This window comes from Medicago sativa, chromosome 3 (assembly GCF_051527215.1).
Source record: "Medicago sativa cultivar Bolivia chromosome 3, Bolivia_mono, whole genome shotgun sequence".
Classification (NCBI taxonomy): Eukaryota; Viridiplantae; Streptophyta; class Magnoliopsida; order Fabales; family Fabaceae; genus Medicago; species Medicago sativa.
The window spans coordinates 15372894-15388993 of record NC_140751.1 but is presented as its reverse complement, the minus strand read 5'-3'; the positions used below and the strand labels follow the sequence as shown (position 1 = coordinate 15388993).

The 16100-nt window shown below is 33.4% G+C and overlaps 1 protein-coding gene and 1 pseudogene across 16 annotated transcripts; both read left to right on the top strand.

Moving 5' to 3' along the window:
- Positions 1–743: 743 nt before the first annotated feature.
- LOC146936049 (sugar transport protein 1 pseudogene) lies at positions 744–2456 on the top strand (annotated as a pseudogene). Its single transcript, XR_015030442.1, has one exon. The product of XR_015030442.1 is annotated as a sugar transport protein 1 pseudogene (transcript).
- A 1642-nt stretch (positions 2457–4098) lies between these two features.
- On the top strand, positions 4099–15747 carry LOC146936048 (uncharacterized). Of its 15 annotated transcripts, none has more exons than XM_085751064.1 (7): positions 4099–4306; positions 4547–4584; positions 4685–4738; positions 4840–4871; positions 5707–5743; positions 6005–6110; positions 12450–13882. In XM_085751064.1, the coding sequence occupies exon 7, from the start codon at positions 12450–12452 to the stop codon at positions 13338–13340; it is 891 nt and encodes a 296-aa protein (XP_085607190.1). In that variant the 5' UTR covers positions 4099–4306; positions 4547–4584; positions 4685–4738; positions 4840–4871; positions 5707–5743; positions 6005–6110; the 3' UTR covers positions 13341–13882. The 15 variants fall into 15 exon arrangements, 13 of the variants coding, with proteins under 13 accessions (XP_085607190.1, XP_085607191.1, XP_085607186.1 ...); XM_085751065.1 differs by having other exon boundaries at positions 4674–4738; XR_015030441.1 differs by lacking the exons at positions 5707–5743; positions 12450–13882 and adding an exon at positions 15494–15747 and having other exon boundaries at positions 4674–4738.
- Positions 15748–16100: the final 353 nt, after the last annotated feature.

Sequence of the window (16100 nt, the reverse complement as noted above, 5' to 3'; positions counted from 1 at the left end):
GTCTTGGCATTTGATTTATTGCCATACTTTCGTTAATGAAATTGTCTTTAACGTCAAAATAAAAAAAACAAGTTTTAATTTTATGCATTAGTATTCATAAATTTATCGATGTAGTTTATGAAAAAACACATGATGAAGATACAATATTTGAGAACTTATCAATTAACATTAAAAATTTATTTATTTGCATAAACAATTTTTTATAAGCTCAAAATTCGAGAACTTATCAATTAACATTAAAACTTATTTATTTGCATAAACTAAAAAAATATGTCAATCGAAGTGAGCGGCTCTCTTTGTTTAAGTTTTTAAGAGCTAAATATTCCTATTAAACGGATTTATCTGTTCCTTGATGCATGAAAACTGGTAACCAACTTTAGGATTTAATTCTTATTGTGTTATGCCACAAATTGGAATATATAAAACTTATTATATTTCTTCAAAAAAAAAAAAACTTATTATATTAGCCAAATAAACTAAAAAAACCTATTATAGTGGCATCAAGCCCTCTTTTGTAACAAAAAAAGCTATTATAGTAGCTAAACTGGCTCCTCTATAATTTGTTCTATTTTTAACGTAATCCAATCTCTAAAAACGTAATTCGCACAATTAATTCGCTACCTAAGTGGGTGGATAAGAGGGACAGATAAACATAAATTCTATTAATAGTTTCATTTGATTCAATCTTCTCCCTAGAATTCCAATGTAGTCTTAATCTATTTTTATATATAAATAAATATACAGAACTCTGATTTTGCTAAGGAAATCATGGGTAAGGAAGGAAACATGGATGTTGCAACCCAATATCCTGGAAAACTCACCTTTAGGGTTATAATCACTTGTGTCATGGCTGCAAGTGGTGGATTAATTTATGGATATGATCATGGTGTTTCTGGTGGTGTAACATCCATGGATTCCTTCTTGAAACAATTCTTTCCTTCTGTTTATGAACAGCAAATAAATACAAAAGCTTCTTCAAATCAATATTGCAAATTCAACAGTCAAACATTAACATTCTTTACATCTTCCATTTATATAAGTGCTCTTATATCTAGTCTTGGGGCATCTAGCTTAACAAGAATGATGGGTAGGCGAGCAACAATGATTTTAGGTGGATTATTCTTTGTGTCGGGTGCATTACTCAATTCGTTTGCGCAGAACATTGCGATGCTTATCATTGGAAGGTTGTTACTTGGTTTTGGTATTGGATGTGCCAATCAGTCGGTTCCAATCTATGTCTCAGAAATGGCACCTTCTCAATATAGAGGAGCCCTAAACATGTGTTTTCAATTGTCGATTACTATTGGTATGTTTGCAGCCAATCTGGCAAACTATTACTGTGCCAAGTTATGGAATGGTGAGGGATGGCGATTAAGCTTGGGGCTAGGTGCGGTACCTGCGGTGATTTTCGTTGTAGGCACACTTTTTCTTCCTGATTCACCAAGCTCACTTGTTTCTCGTGGTCGCCACGAAGCAGCAAGAAAGGAGCTTGCAAAAATTCGTGGGACAGATGATGTTGATGCCGAGTTTAAAGATATTGTTGCTGCTAGTGAAGCCTCGGATCAAGTGAAACACCCTTGGAAAACCTTGAACAAGAGAAAAAATAGGCCACCAATGGTTTTCGCTATAATGATTCCTTTCTTCCAACAATTCACTGGATTGAATGTGATCACATTCTACGCTCCTATTCTATTCAGAACGATTGGTTTTGGAAGTCAAGCTTCACTCATGTCTGCCGCGATCATTGGAGGCTTTAAACCTCTTGCCACTCTGGTTTCAATCGTTGTTGTGGATAAATTTGGACGACGCACCCTTTTCCTCGAGGGTGGTGCTCAAATGTTGATTTGTCAAATTTTGATGGCAATTGCTATTGGTGTAACATTTGGAACAAGTGGGAACCCAGGACAATTGCCTCAATGGTTTGCAATTACGATCGTAGGGGTAATCTGCATATATGTTTCAGGTTTCGCTTGGTCTTGGGGACCTCTAGCATGGTTAGTACCTAGCGAAATTTTTCCACTCGAAATTCGATCTGCTTGTCAGAGTATTACAGTTGCTGTCAACATGACCAGCATTTTCATCATAGCTCAATTCTTCACCGAAATGCTTTGTCACTTCAAGTTTGGTTTGTTCCTCTTCTTTTCTGGCTTTGTAATCATCATGACTTTATTCATCTACAAGTTGTTTCCAGAAACTAAGGGTGTCCCAATTGAGGATATGCAGATGGTTTGGAAGAAACACCCCTTTTGGGGAAAGTATTTGGAGAAAGAGAGTAAGAAAAAACCTGTCAAGCAAGACACCTAATTTTTTTTATTCTTTGGTTTTACCAAATGTTACTCCCTCCCTCTGTTATTATATACCCCTTTGACAAATTTCACATGTATCAAGAAAAGTGGATAGTGTAATTAATATGTTCATTTCGACTGTGAATAATATTAAGTTGTCTTTTGTTTCTATGTGTTTAATTTTACTTTTATATTCCAAAATAAGTTAGTAGTATTAATTAGGCTGTTTGGAAAAAAAAATAATAAATACATTTAGTAATTTGTATAGGATTTATATTTAGGAACAATAATTTTTTAAAGTGCTTATACTTAGCGACGGAAGGAGTGACATAAACGAAACAAGCTAGAGGTGAAAGAAAACATAAAATAAAAAATGTAAATTAAATGATTAAAAGAAGAAAAGTTTTACCTCAATTTTTCAACAAGTCTTCGACACTGGCGACAAAAAACTTGACACGCATGCAAGTGTACTAGTATGCCGTCGTAATAAAAAGAGAATCATATCCATAATGACTTGTGAATATCAAGGTTACATTTTTCTCGTAATTATGTAAATAAAAAGTATCTCAAGTTTACCACTATAATGAACATTCCAAATCATATTCTTTTCTTAAGTCGTAATAAAAAGAGAATCATATCCATAATGACTTGTGAATATCAAGGTTACATTTTTCTCGTAATTATGTAAATAAAAAGTATCTCAAGTTTACCACTATAATGAACATTCCAAATCATATTCTTTTCTTAATCTTCAGAAATCCCCTACAAAAAAAATGTCTCACCAACATAGCTTCATAATCTCATGATTTCAATGTCAGCTCAACCCTTTAAGCTTGATTACTCATTTCATCCCAAAAGTTATCTGGCTATTCTCATGATTCTAAACCTTTGTCTAGCCTTGTAATTCCAGCAAGTTGTCTCTCGACTAAAATGCTTACCTATATTTTCATTAAATACACTAAGGCTAGATTAAGCTTTGAATTCGCTTAACAAAAGAAAAGAATGAGATTATGGAAAGTTCGTCAATTTCCATGATCCCAAGACAAAGAGAGAATACTCACTCATCATAGATAAAAATGATCCCAATAAAGAAAACAAGTAGATAAAAATGAAAAACTTCTATCATTCTAATTCTTTGCCACCTGCTCATGTATATTATTAAAAAAGATAAAAAATTACATAAAACTGCGGGACATAAAAAACTGACCCAGTTAATCCAAGTGGTTCAACCCTAATGGGTAATATAGCCTATTAAAACAACACGGAGGATCTAACCCAAATCAAGTCTAACAAACTAACACCAATCAAGAGTGTGGCGTTTCTTAGCATCAATGAATCTATAATTTGGCGAATAAAGTGATCGTTAACATGAAAACAAATCACGTACCATTAACTCCCAGGTAAGTCACAACCATCTGAATTCAATCACAATGACTGATACCAATATTATATTAAGACGGAAAATTTTCCAGGTAATTTTCAGGTTTACTAATTTTCCGGGTACTGCATTAACAAGGATATTGCAACCGTATCTGCAGGTTTACTAATTTTCCGGGTACAAAATGTATAATTAAACCAAAGATGCTAAGAAAGATGCCCCTACAAAAAACACTAAGAAAGATTCTCCACGAGGCGGGCTTTAATGCCAAATCTAATGTTTTATACCAGAAAAAACAAGCCCTAGATAATTCCATTTTTGCCCTCATTGTGGGCACTTTAGGGGCATTTTGGTATTTTCCGATTGATGAAATTTCTTTGGTGACACCTCATTGTTTCCACTAACATTTGGGATATATATATATATATATATATATATATATATATATATATATATATATATATATATATATGGTGATTTCATTTCCTTCTTCAGATGTTGGTTTCATTTCTCTCTCTAAAAAACACAAAAAACGCGTGCGTTCTCTGTAAAATCAAAACACACCACCGCCGTCAATCTCGTGGTCGCCGTCGTACAAACTAATCACCACCGTTCTTCATCTTTTTTCAGCATGCATGTCTAGGTTATTGATGTATTTCCTTTTTTGTGTTGTTTGTTTTTATTAATTTTTTCTCTCCTTTTTTGATTTGGCTGTTTATTCATTTCCTCTTTGATCGACTGAGAGGATTGGGTTTTTTTTAATCTCATTTGATGGATTCCAAGTCATGATTGAATGCATATTCTGTGATTTTTGTTTCATTGTTTTTCCAGATTTTTTTGTGTGTATTGATGTTGGTTATGGTTTCATGTGTTTAAAATGCAGATTGGGCTCAACAAGACTGTCTAAATCGCGTCCAACTGGTATGGGTTTTTATTGTTTGTTTTTTTTGTTGTAAATATGAGGTGTTGTCCACTTTATTGATTATTATTTTGATTTAATTGTGTTTGAGGACATATCCAGAGCAATTTTGCATCAGTTTTCACATATTGTGATTACATCTATGGAACAGACAAGGTTAGATCATGATTCTGGAATTCTTCTGCTTAACATAAATATCTGTGTAATTTTCTTCACATGTGAAACTGATTTGCAATGGTTTTGCTTTATGTCACAAGGTTTTTGGTATCAGAAGAAGATACTTAAAAAGGTTAGTTTATTAAGCATTGTCATTGAGAACTGTGATTTTCCTGTTGTGGCTTTAACATATTTGAAATGAGTTTTCTTTGTGTAGACCTGAAAATTTTCTCGAATTTTGATGACTTTGGTTGATGAATCCAAAAAATTTAGATGAGACGTAAATTTGAGATTCTTTATGAGTGTTGATGTTTTTATAGCAAGAAATTTTCAAGTGTTTGTTGGATACTTGCCGAAAATTTGATCGATTTTTAATGACTTTGGTTGATCATTCTTAAAATTTTAGATGAGGTGAAAAATATGTTACTTGGGATATGCTATTTAATTTGCTATTGTTTGATCTTTCATGAGGTTTCTCTTTCAGACTATTGATGGTTGTGCATTTCATCTCAGTCGATCAATTGTAGAGAATAGTTTGAGTTTCTTTGCATAATGTGTTGTTTTGATAAAAAGGAAGCAATTAGATATTTTGAAAATGTGATCACAATCGTGGATTTAGAAGAGTGTAAATCAATGTGATTGCTGAGCTTAAATAAGGATTTGTCATTGTCAATCTTTGCAATTTTCAGTTATTATTTCTCCTCTGAACCTTCCTAGCACAAAATCCTAATTTGAATGTTGTTACCATTGGAATCATGTAATTTAATAAAAAGAGAATGCTCAGTACATATCTCTTTACATATCTCCATTTTTGCCGGCCAAGTTTTTATGAATCAGTTTCATAGACCTGTTATTCTGAGGTAGTGAACAAACCTCTCCTTGTATGTGCAACTGAAACTCAATGCAACTTATGATATTGGTGGATGATGCTGGTGATGGACTTATATTTTTCCTTGATTATTTTTCAGGAAAGATGTTATTTTTTGGTCTAAGTTTATCATTTTGGTATGTTTTTTGTTGTGGTTATGTTTTAGCCTTTGGAATCCTTTTTTTATGAGTTAAACAAATGCATGCATGTGGGTTCTGATATAGGTTATCATCATTGAATCTTTTGTGATAATTGATGAGACAGAAAATTGATAATTGATTGCTCAACACTAATTTCAATAACTTTCTCTGAATTTGGTTGCTTTAGTGGTTTTTGCAGTTTTTGTTTTGTTTCTATTTTCTTATGATATAAAGTGATTTTGCTATTTGTGGATTTAGTTTCTGTTAAATTGGGGAGACTATCAGTTGGAGGAGCAAAACAGGCTCGAAATGGAATTGAGGATGTGTTGTCATCTGTAGAAGGAGGAAAGCATGATTATGATTGGTATGAATGATTTATCTATACTTAATTCATCATTATCTATTATTAGTAGATTGAATTTGGCCAAAATAAGGAAGAGGGAAAGAAATAGATGTTTGTTTTTATGTGCATTATTAGCAGTTTCCCTTAGAAAAGGTATATCATTTTAGATCATTCCTAGATCTGGAATTAATTGCAGATAACTACTTATGATGTTACACATAACCAATTGAACAATTCAATTATATTTGAGTTACAATATTTTAGTTGATGGGTTACTATTTGAAATGAGGAAATGCAACTCTAAATAGTTCGAGTTATTCATTATTGTGCGCGTGCACACTCACAAATGAAAATAAAACTACTATTGGTAGATTAGTTTGTAATTATAATCACTGATTCTATGTTGCTAGGCTCCTTACTCCCCCGGGGACCCCGGTTCTTCCATCATCATAAAATGAACCACAATCAACCTTGGCGCCTAGAAGAAGAAGTTTGATTTCATCAACTTCTACTGCTAAGGCCTCAAGGGCATGTGCGGTCCTCTCATAGTTTATAAATCCATATCTTTTCTTTAAAAAAATTCATATATGTTACTGGTATCCATGCTTACATATTGGTTCTGATGAGTGATGAGAAAGAAACATGACAATTATTGAGAAAGAAAATCTAAAGTAACTTCGAGTAGAATGGAGAATTGCCAAAGCAGGGAAGGAGCGTGCGATGATAAAAGAAAAATAGAGAGCGATCGTTGGCAAAAGTTAATAATTAACGAGTGTTTAGGGTTGGGTCATGGGCCAGAACAACAGTTTAATCGATCTGGAATTTTGGAGAGAAAGGGAGGAAGAAAATGATGGGGAAGATGGAATTGGTAGTATCCAAAAAAAAAATTTAGATTAAAAATAAAATAATAATAAAAATGTTTAATTTTGACGTGGCATGCATTAAATACACAAATGCTCAATGATTGGTCATTCTAATGACTTCACCAAAAAAGTTATTCTAATGACTTCACCTTAGAATTTTCCTAAAACTAATGAAGGAAAATGCTATCTAATGTCTCTCGTAGCATTTTCCATAAATTAAATGGGTGCATTAGAGTTGACTTGCATCAATTAAAGTAGAGAGAGGAGGTTATTAAAGTTAGAGAATACTCTCTCCATCTTAAATTATAAGCAAAAATAATAATTTCACATCACAGATAAAGTAGTTTGTATCATGTTTCTTGTGTTATCCTTGAAATAAGTTTTATAGGAAGATATATAAACAATTTTGATTGGTTATTGATTATAGAGAAAATGACAAGGAGAGCAAATTAAATGTAGTTTGCATTTAATTTCTCTTTGGAAAAGATGAATTTTTGAAAAAACATAATTAAATATGATAAAATTTGGTCTTTTTTCTTATTATTTGGGACAAAGAAAATGAGTTTTATTTGCTTAAAATTTGGGTCGGAGGGAGTAGTAATTAAGGAAGGTAAAACTAAAAAGTGAACAATCATAAGACGTATCTTAGATGTGTTGGAAGCGTGTCGACGACGTATCAGAATTTTTAATTTAATTTTTTAATTAAAAAATTCTGATACTCATTCGATACGTATCGACGACGTATTAGTGCGTATCAAGTACGACTCACTGGCCATTTAGACGCATCGGTGCTTCATAGGTTTTGTTTTACAAAAATAAACAAAATCCAATAATTAAATATTGATAGAGTACATCGATACAATACAAATTCAAAGTCACAAAAAAAAAGATGAATTTGTGAGCAAATTAAAGTCTCTAGAATAACTATGTCTTCATATCTGCATGTCGACGATGCCAATGTCATTGATTGAATCAGCACTTGCTCAAAGCTAATTCCTTTCAATCGGAATCAAATAAACATCACACTAAGACGGGAAATCAACAAACACACTGCACAAAGACGGTAAATCAAAACAAACAGAGTTGTGCAAAGACAACAAAATCAAAAAACAAACGAAAGAAGACTGAAAATATATAAAATTAACTTATTTGACTAAAAAAGATGGAAAAACAATTCGGAGAGATGATTTTGGGTCAAAAATGACCGTAAATCACCCATTTTCAGTAGCTAAGAAGAAGAAAAGTAGTGATGGTTTGGGTTTGAAAAAGAGAGAAGAAAGAAGGTGCTTCATAGGTGTTAAGTAAACATAATAATAACCATGGAATATACTTCATTAAATTGAAAGAGTATAACCCCAAGAGTTATAAGTTTTAGGAAAAAATTTAGTTACAATTTCTTAGGTGTTTTTGTATGGTTTATAATTAAATTTACCATGATTTTATCAAATCCATAATTTTCTTAAAATTTACTATATCTAAAACAATGTGTATTTTTAGGTAAGAACTATACGAAAAGCATATAAACAATTGTATCTAAGTTTTGTATTAGGTAAGTTTTAACAAATCCCCAAATGTCCATTGCATATACGTCGACTAACTTACTAACAGTTTTTTTTTGACATATGTACGCATGTCATTTTTTTTTGTTGACAAAACTGTGGTATTTTATTTTCAATTATTATAATTTTTTAATCATATTATTTATGTGATTCACTTGCTTAGAAGATGATTAATATACCAAAATAGAAATGACAATGAATAGGGTCTGAGAAGGGTGTTATGGTGCATGCTTGTCATGGTGCATTACTCACATTTTAAACATAGGAAAAAATTCCTTAGCAATCCTTTATCTTATATATTATAACAATTTAGTCATTTATCTTACGCCTCATTTATGTCATTTATCTTTTACAACTCACACAAGATTTTCCTTATTTAACTTTTTGTTCAAAAGACCTTGAAGTGTCTTTTAGACCCTGATATGTCTTCTTGTGTTTTGTGTTTCAATGTGGAGGAGGAAGTAAATCATATTTTCCTGTCTTGCTCATTTTCTTATATGGCCTGGTGTGAAATTTATAAATTGTTGGGTGTTGCAATGGAGTCTTACAATGTCATCACCACTTCTTACACTTTAACTCTCTACTTATTGGAAAAAATTTCAAAGATGATGATTTATATTATTTGGCATGTTGTTATTTGGTGCTTATGGAACATGAGGAACAAAATAATCTTTAAAGGTGAAGTAGCCAACTTAATCATAACTATGTATGGGGATGGTTCATAAATAGAATGGAAGAGGTACTTAGGACTATATTATTCTGACTGATGGGGTAACCTTTTATGCTTCTTACAATTAATTTAAAATGTAATATCTTTTATGAGTTAGAGTACCCCTTATAAGAGTTGTGTGCATCTCATGTTATATAAATTGTGAGTCAGTATCGTGTTTACACGGTTGATTTTGATTTAATCTCTTCTAGTTACTATGTGTGTAATTCATGGATATGATCAAAGTTAAGAAACAGATGGCTTGATCATAAAAGTTTAGGCTTAATAGTAAAAGTGGAAAAGAAAAGAAAAAAATGTCAAGTGAAACAAAAAAAAAATCACCAAGAAGGTTGAGTGCGAGAAAAAGGAATGATTCTTAACATTAGACTTTTGCGTACCTAGAAAAACAATGATTCTTCGAAGTCTATACTACATTACATATTTTGTGACATGCACAGATGACTATCAAAATTGATTTGTTGTGAATTCATTGCACGAATTGAGTGAAACATTGTTTCTAAGGAATGTAATCATGAGTTTTTAACTTTTGATTGGAATTTTTGATCATCATACTTTGATTTAGCAATTGTTTCTGAACCGTCATTATATTTCCGAAGACCTAAAAGACCTTCAAAAGGGCATCTAGACCCTTCCAGAGGCCTCAGCGCCCTCCAAAAGGGTCATAAGACCTAAAAGCGCTTCCTCTCTAGGACGCCGCCTCTAACCGCTTCTAGAAGACTCTAGAAAGCGCCCAAATACCCAAAACATCCCCATTACTTGCTGCTTAAGTAACCACAAATCAGACCCATAGAATGCTATAAATACAACCCTTCAGAGCTTCCTCAAGACATCCAATAATCAGCATAAACCCTAGAATACGATTCTAAACCCTAGTATTCCTTATTGTGCTTTTTGCAAGTACAGTTTCAGTAGAATATTTTGATTCATTGATATCCCAAGAATGTTTTGAATTTAATTTAATTTAATTTCATGAACTATGCAGGCTTTAAAAGGATTGAAAAATTATCGTGTTGGTTTGCTTACAAATCTTGAATGTCTATTGTGTATTAATGATGTTTGAACCATGTTTTAAATTATTTTTATAAGAATTTTTTCAGGAAAAACTAAGTTTTAAGTTTAGGAGAGTTGATAAATTCCCATTATATACTTTTCTAGGCACTTATTAACTTGAACTAATAGTTAACCCTTATTAGATAATTCATTGGTCAACAAATATTTGATCTTTCTTCTAATGTGATGAAAACTTAATTTAAAGTTTTGTTTAATCAAGTTAACTTTGTTTAGGTCGATAATCATCTTAATTTAATCATTACTCTAATCAAAAGACCTATAGTAAGACTTTTCTTAATAATCATAGTTAACTATGGTTAGATAGTTCAACGGTCAACAAAATTTGACATTTTATCCAATTGGATGAAAACTCAATTCAAAGTTTTCTTTTAATCAATTTAACTTTGTTTAGGCCTATAATCATCTTAATTAATTTGACCATTACTCGCATCAATTGACTTATAGTAAGAAATTTCTTAATAACCATAGGTAACTTTGGTTAGATAATTCATTGACCAACAAAAGTTTGACCTTTCTTTTAATTGGATGAAAGCTCAATTTACACCTTTCTTTTAATCAATTTAACTTTGTTTAAGTCGATAATCATCTTAATTTGACGATTACTCTAATGAAATGACCTACAATAAGATATATTTTTTTTATGTATGTGAGTATGTACCTTTACATATTTTCTTGTTTTGATAGGTTTTGAAGAAAAAACACTAAGGGTGTGGTTGGATAGAGGGTTTATGAGGGGAAGTGAGGGAGAATTTACTTTTCATTTTTAATTTACGGACACTATAAAATGTTTTTTAAAAAGTTAACATATTAATATGATAAATAATCGTATAATATATACTTCAATCACACTTAATTTATTTTAGAAAAACATGTTATATAGTCCGTAAATTAAAAAAGAAAAGTAAATTCTCCCATCTCAATTCCTCCTAAACCCTCAATAGAAACACACCCTAAAGGATGAAAGTGTTAGATAGGAACATTGAACGCAATATTGAAGATTTAGAACTTATGCAAATTCTCTAACAAGCTACAGATGGCTTAGTGAATTGAAGGCAATGAATTAGGAAGTAAAGCGGGGAAAATTAGCTTCGAAAGTTGATAAATTCACTTAGTGTGTTATGACAATTTAGTGACCCTGAAAAAAACAATTGGATTTACTTTATGGTGAAGAAAGACCATTTCTATAAGCGACCACCGATTAGCTTAGCAAAATTTCACTTACCTTCATATATAAATAAAGCTCTGAATTCGTTTTTGAGAGAATTTTGGAGAAAGACAATTGAGATATAGCAAAGGGAGACTTAATCAACTAGGAGTTGAGGAATCATTCTTCGATGCAATTTTCATTTCAATTTCTTCTCATTTTGTGAAGGTACGTACAATGACCATGAGTAGATAAATTCTCAAACCCACTCCTTTTCTCCCTTTTTACGGTTTCATTCTTTCTTTTCTCACAAACACACACAAAAACTTCTCCTCTCACACTAACCCTAAAAATCAAACCCACTTGAAGTTAAGTCAAGCATATTCTTCATTGCATCAATCTGCATCTTGCATTTTCATTGCTTCTTACTGACTAACAGGTTTGATTCTCCATCCCTTTCTTTGTTCTTGAATTGAAAAATCCATGTTTTGGCATGTTTAGCAATGGTTAGGTTAGGGTTAGAGTTTTGCTGTGTGATTAGAGATTGTTCTTCATTGATTATAGTTTGGAAAGGAACAAGAATCACAACCCACATGCAACAAACATTCTGTTTTGAATCTAGACCCATTGGTAAATTTTTGAATAAAACAGGGGTTTGAATGATTTGTGTGTAAATGTTGTGATTTAGGTTCATTTCATGATTCTATTGTTTTTGTAGAAACATAGGGTGAAACTAGGGTTGAAATATGCTGGATTGTGCTGTGAAAATTGCAGGAACAAAGATTTTGAAAATCTGAAAAAAGCAAGAACGAAGAAATTCTCTAATAGCGAAATTTTCTAGAAAATTTCGCTAATAGCGTATGTTTCGCTAATAGCGTGTTTCTTCTGAACTTGCCCAGATTTTCAAAATTTTTTATTATTTTTAAATGACCAATTCCATTTTGCGCTAATTCTTTCTATACAATATGTTGGCATTTCCTGGTTGTTTTGCAGATGGCACCTAAGAACCCACCAAAAACTACCGGTACCAAGTGTCCTAGAGACAAATCTGCCTCAACATCAGCTGCACCTCAACCAGATAACTGTTTCCCCACACCAGCCCATTCTGACAGGTTTATTAAGATGAGACAATACAAGACCTGGCATGAAAAGATTTTTGACATACACCTAGATGGCCAACACGTAGAGATGCTCCATTTTTTTTTTGATCGCAAATGGAATAAACTCATCTATCCTGCGACCGAAATTAACACAGACATGGTGAGGGAGTTTTATTGCAATGTTGTGCCTGACAGCTCACCTACCACCTTAGCTGATGCTTTTGCCTGGACCTCCCTTGTGAGAGGGAAAGAAATCCCTTTTGATAGAGACTCAATTAATGCCTTCCTCAACAATGCCTTAGAGCTAGAACCTTCTCCTGATCCAACCGTACCTACCCTGTGTACGTATGGTAAAAGAATTGCTCAAGGAAACTGGAAGTATAAGCAGATCGAGAGGGATATTATGCTGAAGGGTAGGTACTTTGTTAGGAATGACAAGGGAGAGATCAGACATGCACTCACCAAAGAGATGAACACAAAGGTGTGTTTAGTGTTCCAGTTTCTAGTGCATAATGCTGTACCCAGAGCCCACACTTCTGATGCCCCAAAGACTGTTCTCCCACTCATTTGGTGTATCATGAAAGGAGTTCAGGTCGATATTGCTAGGATCATCGCCAATGAGATGAAGCAGGTCGCTTTAAAGTGTGCCACAGGTTCGAAGAAAGTTGCTCTGATCTTTCCGGGACTTATCATGGGCTTGCTTAAAGCCAATGGAGTAATCATTTCTGGACCTTTTGATGAAGACATTGAGAGCTCCATTAATGACACTGCTATTCATACCTAGGTGAAGAGAGAGCAGAGGGCAGCCCAATACCACTTTTCTGATGACGAGGGTGGCCCATCTGAGGGCACTTTTGATTTTGCTGGTTTTCAGACTTTCATGCAGGAACAGCAGTTGCACAACCAGTATGTGCGGGACCAGAACACCTTCATAATGGATCAGAATGAGGCTATTTACAGGAGCAACATGGGCATCCATCAGGATCTGTACAATGCTCATATGCATCCGGGGAATGCTGAGTACCCGGTCATGACACCTGACATGTACCAGACCTATGTTCACTGGCCTGAGGGCAGGCCATGTCCTTATGTGGGGGTGGGTGATGTGGATGATGAGGCCACACCTGATGATGCTGGAGATGATAATGTGGATCTGGACATGGACGATGCAGAGGATGATGATCAGTGATCATTTTATGTGTTTTTAGTGATGTTTTCAATTATGCTTTTGAACTTAATGTTTTTTAATTTGTTGTTGGTACTTATTTTAATTTCGTTGTATTTTGTACTCTTCGAGCACTGTGGTTTTTAGTGCTCGACTTGATACTTTGGTACTTTATTTTATTTTAGTTTAATAACTTAGCTTGTTGGTTTTTAACTTATGCTTTGGATGAATAATTTTTGGTTTAAATCTTGCTTGTGTCTCTCAAAAGAAAATTGCTCATGAACAATAAAGTTTAAAGTGCTCCAAGGAGCCAAGTTTGAGCAAAAGCAGGTGAGTGATAATGATATTAATTGTGAGAAAGCGTAAAGCCAAGGTATTGGTTTCCCGTTATTCTAGGTTTTTACTAAGAATTTGAAACTTGTACTTTGCACAAAATGTATCTCATCTAATTCTTGTCATAAACATAAATATTTTTGAACCACTTAGTACTTAACATAAATGTGAGGTAGCTTCAATTTGTTTACTATATGCCGGAGACCGATAATCACCGTCTAACTTGTTTTTTTTATGTTAAATCTGATAATTATTTTGAATTGTTTGAAAGCATGGAAAGGATCAAGGCACTTTTTGAATTGAGTTAACCGAATTGACCATATAAAGCCTACCAGTGAGAAGAGCGAGTATCTGATACGCCAAATGAATCAAGTCCTCAAACATGAACTGTCAATATTCATAAGCACAATGCTCATTGAATTAGCCTGAAATTTTTCAAAAATCCAGTTCATGTTTGACTCTCTAAGGACTTTGATATTTTTACTTTGTTGAACCCTTAACCTTATTGTACTTTGTCCCTTGCCTTAGGATATGGGAACATTAAATTAGAGTTTTGTTGTATTCAAGTTGGGGAGAAAAGGAGGCATTGTATGTCAAGTATCTGGTGAAATTGTTAAAATAACCTGACAACATTGAAGAAAAGAAAAAGTTGTACATATGAAAAAGAAAAAGAAGAAAAAGAAAGAAAAAAAATCAAAAACAGAATAAGTTGTCAAAGTTATTGGTTAGATTGTTTATCACCAAAGGTTGTAATGATTGGTAGGGAAGATTATGGATTTCAATTTGTGATACAAAGAATGTTCCTCTTTGATAGGCTTTCTGATCAATTGCCCCACATATGACATTTCTTCTGTAGCCCGGCCAAGTTATAACCCTTGAAAGACCTTTTGATCCATGCTTTTGTGCTTTTTGAGATTATATTTGGATGGACACCTAACTTAATCAGGATGTTAGCATGATTGTTGGATGTGTGTTCATTACCCTCGCTTTTTGTTATTATTATATTTCATCTACTTTCAAAGAAGTGTGTTAGGTGTGGTTCATAGATAGTTATGTTTATGTTTTGAATTTTATGATGTATAGTTTGTGCTTAGGACTTGTTTCACATTCTTAGTTTGCATCTAGAGTAGCAGAGGACTTCATGCTTGCCCGCGCGATCATATTTGAAACACCATTTGAAATTTTTTGTTTTGAATTGTTTGACACCGTGTTGAAAACCTTGTCCAAAGCCTTGTAAGTTTCCTTTTCGATTGATTTGTTTGAGGACAAGCAAAAAGCCAAGTTGGGGAGAGTTTGATAAGTGTTCAAAAGTGATATATTTCATATGGTAGTTTAGGCATTTTAGTGACTTGTTTTGCAAGATTATCCATGGAAAACTCCAAATATTATGCAAATATGTCATTTATGCTTTTGAGCCTTATTCTACCTTTTTTGTGCAGGAAAATACAAGCAAGGAGCAAGAAATGTCAAAGTTCAAAGACATACGCTATTAGCGTGTTCTACGCTATTAGCGTGTTCAAAGAAATGACAAAGTCCAGAGAGATACGCTATTAGCGTATCTGGGGTGTGATTCTGGAGCACATTTGAAGAATTCGCTATTAGCGAATATTACGCTATTAGCGTAATCACTCCAGACAGCTACGCTAATAGCGTACCTGGAGCGAAGCAGAAGCTGGTTGTCAAGAAATTCGCTATTAGCATAAATGCTCCAGAGAACTACGCTATTAGCGTGATTTGGGCGAAGCAGAGCAAAAGGACCAACGTGGCACAATTCCATTGGCCACCATTTAAGCCGACCTACTACGCTATTAGCGTGAATTTCGCTATTAGCGTAGGTGCAAAAACACAGCCCATTTAAATAGCATTCTTACCTCTCTTTTGGACTATTCACTGTTTTATTAGATATTTTCATACATTCTAAGAGAGAGGTTAGAGCTATTTCAAAGAGAGAAACACAAAGCAAGTGGTTTAGGAGTAGATTCAACTCAAGATCGCTTTGGACACGAAGGATCTTGACATGGAATCTTCATCTTTCCTTCATCCTTT